Below are 12318 nucleotides of genomic sequence, written 5' to 3'. Positions count from 1 at the left end.
CCAGCTCGTAGGGTTTAATGTGTCATGCACTCCGGATAATAACGAGGCTGTGGCATACCACGGTTAATCTCTCTCTCTCTCTCTCTCTCTCTCTCTCTCTCTCTCTCTCTCTCTCTATCTTACCACCCCCTCCTCTCTCTCTCTCTCTCTCTCTCTCTCTCTCTCTCTCTCTCTCTCTCTCTCTCTCTATCTCTCTATCTTACCACCCCCTCCTCTCTCTCTCTCTCTCTCTCTCTCTCTCTCTCTCTCTCTCTTTCTCTCTATCTATCTATCTATCTTAGCACCCCTCCTCTCTCTCTCTCTCTCTCTCTCTCTCTCTCTCTCTCTCTCTATCTTACCACCCCTTCCTCTCTCTCTCTCTCTCTCTCTCTCTCTCTCTCTCTCTCTATCTTACCACCCCCTCCTCTCTCTCTCTCTCTCTCTCTCTCTCTCTCTCTCTCTCTCTCTCTGTATGGTTCATTATGCACGCTGGATGATTTTAGGCAAACCGATCAAATTGCAAATGACTGACGCTCTGCGTGGACGACGGGAGGGTGTGGGGGGTGTGTGTGGGGGTGTGTGTGGGGTTCTCCTCCTCCTCATGCACGGCTGTGGGGAAGGGGTGGGGGAAGGGGGGGGGAAAGGGGTGGTAAGGCCCCCCCACCACCATCACCCACACCTAGATCGGGTCTCACTGTCTGTGTCATACACAGACTCTGCCTGCTTGCTTGACATCACCTCCACACACACACACACACACACACACACCCCAGCTTGGCATAGAACACCACCCCCCCCCTCCACAGCTTAGCTTACCATAGAGCATCTCCTCCTCAGCTTGGCATAGAACACCTCCCCCCTCCACAGCTTAGCTTATCATAGAGCATCTCCTCCTCAGCTTGGCATAGAACACCACCCCCCTCCCTCCCTCCACAGCTTAGCTTACCGAAGAACATCTCCTCCACAACTCAGCTTGGCATAGAACATCTCCCCCACAGCTCAGCTTAACAAAGAATATCTCCTCCCCAGCTTAGCTTAACACAGATCATCTCCACACCACAGCTTGGCATAGAGCATCTCCTCCACAGCTTAGCTTACCATAGAACATCTCCTCCACAGCTTAGCTTACCACAGAGCATCTCCTCCACAGCTTAGCTTACCATAGAACACCCCTTCCACAGCTTAGCTTACCACAGAACATCCCTTCCACAGCTCAGCTTGGCACAGAACATCTCTAACACGAAACCAAAAAAAATATATATATACCCACATGGATCAAACAAGTCCATTTACCTTTTCAAATATATATATATATATATATATATATATATATATATATATATATATATATATATATATATATATATATATATAAAAAAAGACGTAATTACCCAACAGTATAATAAACTACAAATCTAACTCAATAAAAAATTTTAACGTAGATTTAACGAAAAAAATGTTATAATCAGTTACTGTAGGCGAGGTTAAGGTCCAACCTCACCTCGACAGCCAACCTCACCTTGGCACTTACAGGCAAGAAGCGCTCGCGCGCGCGCGCGCGTTTTCCCCCCCTCCTCGCCCTCCTTTGTTTACATACGAGTCAGCTGGCGCTGGTGCTGCCATCTGGCGCCAGTAAAAGGCTTTAATGGCGTAAGTTTGTACCATAAGGTCTTACGTACGGCGAATGTGAGAGAGAGGGGGTGTGTGGGGGTGTGGGGGTTTTGGGCGCCCCCGTGGGGTGTGGATTGGCCCGTTCCACCCCCGGAGAAATTGCCAATTAGGGGCAATACTGCCTTTATAGAAGGGGATCGCTTGAACCTCTATTTGGCCTAGCATGTTTATAGACTCGGGTATATGATCAAATCACCCACACTCCCTCTCTCTTTTCCTCACATGATCCAAATCTCATATTCTCTCTCTCTCTCTCTCTCTCTCTCTCTCTCTCTCTCTCTCTCCTGTAACATATATGCGTTACAGGAGGCTACACACACAAACACACACACACACACAATATCTGGGGTAAGAGAAGGGGGGGGGGGGCTCCCGCATCATATAACCCCCCCATACAAAAAACCAAAATATCGCCACAATATATACATAATAAGGGAGGAGCCAAGGTTCCCACACAAGAGAGAGAGAGAGAGAGAGAGAGAGAGAGAGAGAGAGAGAGAGAGAGAGAGAGAGAAAGAAAGAGAGAGAGAGAAAGAGAGAGAGAGAGAGAGAGAGAGAGAGAGAGAGAGAGAGAGAGAGAGAGAGAGAGAGAGAGAGAGAGAGAGAATATTGCCACACCACAAACTCCAGACTACACCATCATATATAAAAAAAAAAAAAAAACTAAAATATCGACACTAGTGTACAAAAGAAAACATCGATATTGTGTACAAAAGAGGGAGGGCCCCCCCCCCCCCCCCGAGGCTCGTGTAGATTATGCATCGATATTGTGTATCATCTCACATAAAATATCGCTGCCTCCAAAACGACGACCAAAATATTTGGCGAAGGAACGAGAGAGAGAGAGAGACAATTTTAACCCCCTCCACCCACCCAGACACCGTCTCGCTAACAATTAAAGAACATTCACAACACTTACAACACTTACAACAACATTTACAACAACACTTACAACAACACTTACAACAACATTTACAACGATACTTACAACACTTACAACAACACTTACAACAACACTTACAACAACACTAACAATACTTACAACAACATTTACAACAATACTTACAACACTTACAATAACACTTACAACAACATTTACAACAATACTTACAACACTTACAACAACATTTACAACAATACTTACAACAACACTTACAACAACACTTACAACAACACTAACAATACTTACAACACTTACAACAACACTTACAACAACACTTACAACAATACTTACAACACTTACAACAACACTTACAACAACATTTACAACGATACTTACAACACTTACAACAACACTTACAACAACACTTACAACAACACTAACAATACTTACAACACTTACAACAACACTTACAACAATACTTACAACAACACTTACAACAACACTTACAACACCACACACCTGGACCTTATAACTCAATAAGGAAGAGGAGAGTAGATTACGTATACTACAGAGTAGATTACGTATACTACAGAGTAGATTACATATACTACAGAGTAGATTACATAGATTACATATAATAGTAGAGAGTAGATTACATGTAAGAGTTGATTACATATAATAGTAAAGTACATTTGATAGAGAGCAGATTACATATACTAAAGAGTAGATTATATACATAATAGAGTAAATTACATATACTAGTAGAGATTAGATTACATAAGATAGTAGAGAGCAGATTACATATAAAAGAGAGTAGATTACATATAATAGAGAGTAGATTACATGATAGTAGAGAGTAGATTACATATAATAGAGAGTAGATTACATATAATAGAGAGTAGATTACATGATAGTAGAGAGTAGATTACATATAATAGAGAGTAGATTACATATAATAGAGAGTAGATTACATGATAGTAGAGAGTAGATTACATGATAGTAGAGAGTAGATTACATATAATAGACAGTAGATTACATGATAGTAGAGAGTAGATTACATATAATAGAGAGTAGATTACATATAGAGAAATACAATAATACAAGGAATACAACATATGCCACAGCATATACAACCTTACACACACTACACTGGTCTAACCACAGCAAAGACACGACCTCACAGCAAAGACACGACACCCAAAGCAAAGACACGACCCCCACAGCAAAGACACGACCCCCACAGCAAAGACACGACCCCCACAACAAAGACACGACCCCCACAGCAAAGACACGACCCCCACAGCAAAGACACGACCCCCACAGCAAAGACACGACCCCCACAGCAAAGACACGACCCCCACAACAAAGACATGACCCCCAAAGCAAAGACACGACCCCCACAACAAAGACACGACCCCCACAGCAAAGACACGACCCCCACAGCAAAGACACGACCCCCACAGCAAAGACACGACCCCACAACAAAGACACGACCCCACAACAAAGACACGACCCCCACAGCAAAGACACGACCCCCACAGCAAAGACACGACCCCCACAGCAAAGACACGACCCCCACAGCAAAGACACGACCCCCACAGCAAAGACACGACCCCCACAGCAAAGACACGACCCCTACAGCAAAGACACGACCCCCACAGCAAAGACACGACCCCCACAGCAAAGACACAACCCCCACAGCAAAGACACGACCCGCACAGCAAAGACACGACCCGCACAGCAAAGACACGACCCCCACAGCAAAGACACGACCCGCACAGCAAAGACACGACCCCCACAGCAAAGACACGACCCCCACAGCAAAGACACGACCCCCACAGCAAAGACACGACCCCCACAGCAAAGACACGACCCCCACAGCAAAGACACGACCCTACAGCAAAGACACGACCCCCACAGCAAAGACACGACCCCCACAGCAAAGACACAACCCCCACAGCAAAGACACGACCCGCACAGCAAAGACACGACCCGCACAGCAAAGACACGACCCCCACAGCAAAGACACGACCCGCACAGCAAAGACACGACCCCCACAGCAAAGACACGACCCCCACAGCAAAGACACGACCCCCACAGCAAAGACACGACCCCCACAGCAAAGACACGACCCCCACAGCAAAGACACGACCCGCACAGCAAAGACACGACCCCCACAGCAAAGACACGACCCCCACAGCAAAGACACGACCCCCACAGCAAAGACACGACCCCCACAGCAAAGACACGACCCCCACAGCAAAGACACGACCCCCACAGCAAAGACACGACCCCCACAGCAAAGACACGACCCCCACAGCAAAGACACGACCCCCACAGCAAAGACACGACCCCCACAGCAAAGACACGACCCGCACAGCAAAGACACGACCCCCACAGCAAAGACACGACCCCCACAGCAAAGACACGACCCCCACAGCAAATTATAACCATGTAATACAACCTACAACCACAACCGTGGAACTGAATATTCCTACAACCCCCACAACCCCCCCCCACAACCCCCCTCCACAACCCCCCTCCACAACCCCCCTCCACAACCCCCCTCCACAACCCCCTGATAGACACAAACTCACACAAGACACCAGTAGGGTCCCCTGTGGGATAAGACCTTCTTGCAACCCCCCAACACACCCACCACAGAGCAGAGGGCAGTTAAGGTTCATTTTGTCGCAATATAATCCCTGATTTTCAGCCACTTCGCGTAATTTGCTTTATCATTTTTTTGGACTGGGGTCATTTTTATAGTTTTAATCTCAAAGACTCACACTGTTGTGTGGGAGTTTGGAGTCGCCACCTCAAAATGTAGGAACGACAAATGTAAATTACATTAGATTTATATATATATATATATATATATATATATATATATATATATATATATATATATATATATATATATTCGTATGAGTCCATGGGGGGAAATGAAACACGATAAGTTGCCAAGTGCACTTTCGTGTGATAATCACATCATCAGGGCGAGACACAAGAGAGAAATATAAGTCAGTTGATATACAACGAAGAAGAGACGTAGCTAGAACGCCATTTGCGACGTCTCTTCGTTGTATATCAACTGATTGTTACATTTCTCTCTTGTGTCTCACCCTGATGATGATGATGATGATGTGATTATTACACAAAAGTGCACTTGGGAACTTATCGTGTTTCATTTCCCCCCGTGGACTCGTAAGAATATACTTGATTCACGCACTCAATGGTGATCCTTTCCAATATATATATATATATATATATATATATATATATATATATATATATATATATATATGCAAGAGGGGTTTTATACCATCGAGATTGTGGTGAGTCATCTGTCTGGTTGAATTATGGGCGGTGAGGGGACTCTATCGTCCACCCCTCCACCCCCCCAGGGTAATCTATCTCTATTCCCCTCTCTCTCTCTCTCTCTCTCTCTCTCTCTCTCAGCCGCGGGTTCCTGATGAGTTTTGTAGCTGACACACACACACACACACACACTGACACACACACACACACACTGGCACACACACACACACACACACACACACACACACACTGACACACACACACACACACTGGCACACACACACACACACACACACACACACTGACACACACACACTGACACACACACACACACTGGCACACACACACACACACACACACACACACTGACACACACACTGACACACACACACACACACACACACACACACACACACACACACACACTGACATACACACACACACACACACACACACACACACACACACACGCGCGCGCGCGCGCGTCAAGCAAGTTATAGCATAGAAAGAGTTAATAAAAAGCAGAGTTTTGTGTCTTTAAGCGTTAATTGGGTAGGTGTCTTGCGTGCGTGCGTGAGTGAGTGCGTGTGTGTGTGTTCACATGTGTGTATAACTGTACGTGCGTGTATACGTGTGCGAGCGCGTGCGTGTGTGTGTGTGTGTGTGTGTGTGTGTGTGTGTGTATATATGTGTGTATAATAGTGAGTACGTGTGTGTGTGTGTGTGTGTATACATGTGTGTATAATAGTGAGTACGTGTGTGTGTGTGTGTGTGTGTGTGTGTGTGTATACATGTGTGTATAATAGTGAGTACGTGTGTGTGTGTGTGTGTGTGTGTGTGTGTGTAAGCGCGTCTTTCAATACGTTTTCTTTACACAACATTCCCCTCTCCTCCCCTGACCACGTCCACCTCCCCCCTGCCCACAACACACAACACACAACACAACACACATCTTTTTCTACAACTTGTCTTCAGGCAAAACACTCAACGGTAAACAAATAAACAAACCCCTCCCCCCCACCACCGCAATCTGTCCACCAATCAACGTTTTCCGTTGGCGGATCGCCCACAGAAAACGATCCGTCGGCACGCCGCTCTCCCCAAACCCATCCAATCAGCTACACACACACAAACACGCAGATATCACACCGAGTTATGATATACATATATATATATATATATATATATATATATATATATATATATATATATATATATATATATATATATAAACCATGATAACAGATGTGGGGAAAAATAGACTACATCGAGAGAGAGCGCAACACAACACCGATAAGAGATAACACAATAACACCAGTGGCTCCACAGTGGCTTCGTGCGGGGGGGGGGGAGGGGGGGTAGTAGTGAGGATACACCCCCCCCCCCCCACCAGGGTCCGAGGGGCCTGGTGGCCAAACAAGATCAGATCCACATCTGCTGAAAAAATTGTGCACTCGTGTGCGACAAGGGGGCTCGGGGGGCGTGGGCGCCCTCAGTCCAAAGTGGCCACGACGCGAACCCCAGTTTCCTTTTGCCACCGCCTCGCTCAACAGACATTCTCTCTATGTCTCTCCCCCCCACAACAACAACAACAACAACAACAACAGCAACAACGAACAAGAACACAACAACAACAACAACAAAGAAAATAACAAGAGAAAGATCTATGTCTTTTTAAAGGATTAAGAACACACAACAACCCCCCTCCCCCCTTTTTTTTTAAGGGGGGGAGGTGAGATACAGGGGGGGGAAGGGGGTGGAGCAAAGCAAAGAGCATGAGGGACTCGAATCAAATTCAGTGAATTGAACTGTAATCTATCGATCTATCTATCTATCTATCTCGTCCCAGTGGTACATACCCTCGTCCCAGTGGTACAGACCCTCGTCCCAGTGGTACATACCCTCGTCCCAGTTGTACATACCCTCGTCCCAGTGGTACATACCCTCGTCCCAGTGGTACAGACCCTCGTCCCAGTGGTACATACCCTCGTCCCAGTTGTACATACCCTCGTCCCAGTGGTACAGACCCTCGTCCCAGTGGTACATACCCTCGTCCCAGTTGTACATACCCTCGTCCCAGTGGTACAGACCCTCCTCCCAGTGGTACAGACCCTCGTCCCAGTGGTACAGACCCTCGTCCCAGTGGTACAGATCCTCGTCCCAGTGGTACATACCCTCGTCCCAGTGGTACATACCCTCGTCCCAGTGGTACAGATCCTCGTCCCAGTGGTACATACCCTCGTCCCAGTGGTACATACCCTCGTCCCAGTGGTACAGACCCTCGTCCCAGTGGTAAAATATCCCTCCTACCCATCCCGTTTTCCTTTCCCTTAACGGAAAACGTGACTGTTCCATCCTCACAACCTTCTCTTCCACTCCCAACCCACCTCACCCTCCCCCCCCACTACACCAAACCCACCCCTTTCCATCATAAACCACATTACCCTTTCTCCTTTCAGCCCACCGCGCCCCCCCCTACCAAAAAAAAACCCCTGAAACCGAGTCAAAGAAAACGGGAAAAACGCTTTAATTAATCCTCTTTATTTCTTTTTTTTTTTTTTTCAAACTATTCGCCATTTCCCGCGATAGCGAGGTAGCGTTGAGAACAGAGGACTGGGCCTTTGAGGGAATATCCTCACCTGGACCTCTTCTCTGTTCCCTCTTTAGGAAAAAAAAAAAAAAAAAAAAAAAACGAGAGGGGAGGATTTCCAGCCCCCCGCTCCCTTCCCTTTTAGTCGCCTTCTACGACACGCAGGGAATACGTGGGAAGTATTCTTTCTCCCCATCCCCAGGGATAATATATATATATATATATATATATATATATATATATATATATATATATATATATATATATATATGAGCAGGATGGATTGGGGAGGGGAGGGGAGGGTAGAGAAGGTGGTGAAGTGGGGAGGTTGTAGAGTTAAAACGAGAAGGACATGGGGAGATAAAAATGGGGGGGAGAATATGGGAGAGCTATTACGAAGGGTGATGGAAAGGCTAGGTGGAGAAAGAGGGAGAAGAGGATAGGTGATATCAATGGGGAGATTACGAAGAGATGAAAATGGGGAGGATAGAGATCTAAAATGGGGAGGGGGAGAAAATGGGGAGAAAGAGTCACATAAGGGCGCTAACATGACAAAGACACAACAATAAATACGTCCATATTGACAACAAATAAAAACATCACCCCCCCTCCCCCCTCCCCAACCTTCACATCACTTCCCCCTTCTCTTTTTCTAATCAATCAAACCTTTAAACAAAACTCAATTTATATAAAAAAAAAAAATTTAAATAAAAAAAAACGCCGCTGGGCTCTGCTTGAAAATCTACTTCCCGTTTTTTTTTTTAAACGCCTCTTTGGTAAACTCCAGCAATACCCGGTTTTTTTTATCTCCCCCTCCAAAAAAAAAGATATATGGGGGGTTTAGGGGGGTTTAAGGGGGAGGGGGGTCGTCCATGATCATCAATACACGCAAGTTCTCGCCTCATTATTATCATTTTTGTTTTCATGAGGAAAATGAGATGACACCCTTTAAGTAAACGACATATTCCATTCTTCCACTGCTGGCATTACCACTGTAATGAATGAGGTTTAAATGACACTAGCAAATGCTTTTTGAACCTTTTTGTGAGGTTATGAGTCATGAGTAAACGTGAGGTAGGGCACGTCTGATACGGGAGGTGGTGTGGTGTGAGGCGTATGAGGTTTACCGTGTGGCTTTACGACAGGGTATGAGGTTGTACTGGGGGTGGTGTGAGGGTACGAGGTTACTGGGTGGGTTAATATGAGGTTATGAGGCTGCTCTGAGGTTGGTGTGAGGCTGTGAGGTTACTGGGTGGGTTAATGCGAGGTTATGAGGCTACAGTGAGGTTGGTGTGAGGGTACAAAGCTTACTGGGTGGGTTAATATGAGGTTATGAGGCTGCTCTGAGGTTGGTGTGAGGCTATGAGGTTACTGGCTGGGTTAATATGAGGTTATGAGGCAGCTCTGAGGTTGGTGTGAGGGTACGAGGTTACTGGGTGGGTTAATATGAGGTTATGAGGCTGCTCTGAGGTTGGTGTGAGGCTATGAGGTTACTGGGTGGGTTAATGCGAGGTTATGAGGCTACAGTGAGGTTGGTGTGAGGTCTTAAGAACAGAGAACTGGGCCTCTGAGGGAATATCCTCACTTGGCACCCTTCTCTGTTCCTTCTTTTGGAAAATTAAAAAAAAAACGAGAGGGGAGGATTTCCAGCCACCCGCTCCCTCCCCTTTTAGTCGCCTTCTACGACACGCAGGGAATACGTGGGAAGTATTCTTTCTCCCCTATCCCCAGGGATAATATATATATATATATGTATTTTTTTTTTTTCAAACCATTCGCCATTTCCCGCGTTAGCGAGGTAGCCCCAAGAACAGAGGACTGGGCCTTTGAGGGAATATCCTCACTTGGCCCCCTTCTCTGTTCCTTCCCTTGGAAAATTAAAAAAAAAAAAACGAGAGGGGAGGATTTCCAGTTCCCTGCTCCCTCCCCTTTTAGTCGCCTTCTACGACACGCAGAGAATACGTGGGAAGTATTCTTTCTCCCCTATCCCCAGGGATAATATATATATATATATATATATATATATATATATATATATATATATATATATATATATATATATATATAGGCACAGCTTCGGCTAAGGTTATAACACAAGAAATGGAGAATGTTTACATGTACTTACCTTTGCCGCTTCTCTTAATTAACAACAAATAAATTCAGGACAGGGTACAAATAATGCGGTAAAATACAGCACAATCGACTGAAATACAGAGGTGAAATAGAACGAAACAGCGAGATGAAATGGTGCGATTACAGTGAAATAATGACTGATTCTTCATGTGAAATACAGTGAATTGTTCACTGTTAAATACAGTGAAGGAATACAGTGCACTGTCCAGTGGAAATACAGTAAGGGAATACACAGTGCACTGTTCAGTGGAAATACAGTGAGGGAATACACAGTGCACTGTTCAGTGGAAATACAGTGAGGGAATACAGTGCAGATAGTGTATATACAGTGGGGAGAGGGAAGGGGGGAGAGAAGCCCCCCAATGGCCATACAGTGAGGTGGTGTCCAGTGTGGGTACAATGACACGCAGAGAGAGAGAGAGAGAGAGAGAGAGAGAGAGAGAGAGAGAGAGAGAGAGAGAGAGAGAGAGTGGACCAAGACTCTCAGAGCCAGGACTCTCTCTCTCTCTCTCTCTCTCTCTCTCTCTCTCTCTCTCTCTCTCTCACTGACACACACTAAGAGCCAGGACTCTCCCTCCCCCCTCTCTCACCCTCCCTCTCCCTCCCCCTCCCTCACACCCCCTCTCCCTCTCTCACCCTCCCTCCCTCTCCCTCCCTCACACTCCCACACTCACCTATGACAGTCAGGTTGACGAAGTTCCCTCACACTCCCTCACACCCCCTCTCCCTCTCTCACCCTCCCACCCTCTCCCTCCCTCACACTCCCACACTCACCTATGACAGTCAGGTTGACGAAGTTCCCTCACACTCCCTCTCCCTCTCTCACCCTCCCTCCCTCTCTCACCCTCTCCCACCCTCCCTCACCCTCCCTCACTCACCCTCCCTCTCCCTCTCCCTCACACTCACCTATGACAGTCAAGTTGACGAAGTTGGACTGGGCGGGGCTGTCGTAAAAGTCGACCCTACACTCGTACAGTCCAGCGTGCTGTGGGGTTACGCTGTGATATGTGAGAGTGGCCACGCCCCCGCCCACCGTCAGCCTCCCCTCTCCCTTCTGCGTACGCCCCTGGGGCTGGGGGGCGCGCATGTCGTGGCTGCAAGAGAAGAGAGAAGAGTCAGGCGAGGTAAAAGCCATGTAAACACACACACACACCCTATGTACACACACATACGTATACACACAGACCCATTAGTATGTACTACACCCACTGGGGGTGCTGTTAGTACACGAGTGTAGTACATATGTACACGTGTACTACATTACCGGGGGGGGGGGGGGTGTACTCTGACCTGAAATTATCTATCGCTTTCAACAACCATCGTTAGGTAGACACCCCCATTTCCCCCCCCCCCCCTACACTCCAAACAATATTCATAAACAAACAAACAATCTCTCTCTCTCTCTCTCTCTCTCTCTCTCTCTCTCTCTCTCTCTCTCTCTCTCTCTGTGCGCTACGGCACGCGGCTGGTCACCGCCCACGCATGGCTGATATGTTATCACCACTGCTCCTCCTGCCACTACCACCATTACCACCATTACTACTACTACTACCACTACTACCATTACTACTACTACCAAAATTACTACTACGACCACTAATACCATTACTACTACTACGACCATTACTAACTACTACTACTACCACTACTACTACTACCACTACTACCATTACTACTACCACTACTACCACCATTACTGCTACCACTACCACTAACCAACCAACATTAAACCTCGTTAAAC

The 12318-nt window shown here is 46.5% G+C and overlaps 1 protein-coding gene across 1 annotated transcript in view; it reads right to left on the bottom strand.

Annotated features, from left to right (window-relative positions):
- Nucleotides 1–12318, bottom strand: part of LOC139745701 (B-cell receptor CD22-like) — a 382571-nt gene that overhangs the window by 59988 nt on the left and 310265 nt on the right. The window contains exon 3 of the mRNA XM_071656138.1: nt 11484–11671. Within this exon, the coding sequence (XP_071512239.1) occupies nt 11484–11671 (188 nt within the window). The remainder of the gene's footprint in view (nt 1–11483; nt 11672–12318) is intronic.

The sequence above is a fragment of the Panulirus ornatus genome, chromosome 62 (genome assembly GCF_036320965.1).
Source record: "Panulirus ornatus isolate Po-2019 chromosome 62, ASM3632096v1, whole genome shotgun sequence".
NCBI lineage: Eukaryota > Metazoa > Arthropoda > Malacostraca > Decapoda > Palinuridae > Panulirus > Panulirus ornatus.
This window is presented reverse-complemented; position numbering and strand designations above follow the sequence as displayed.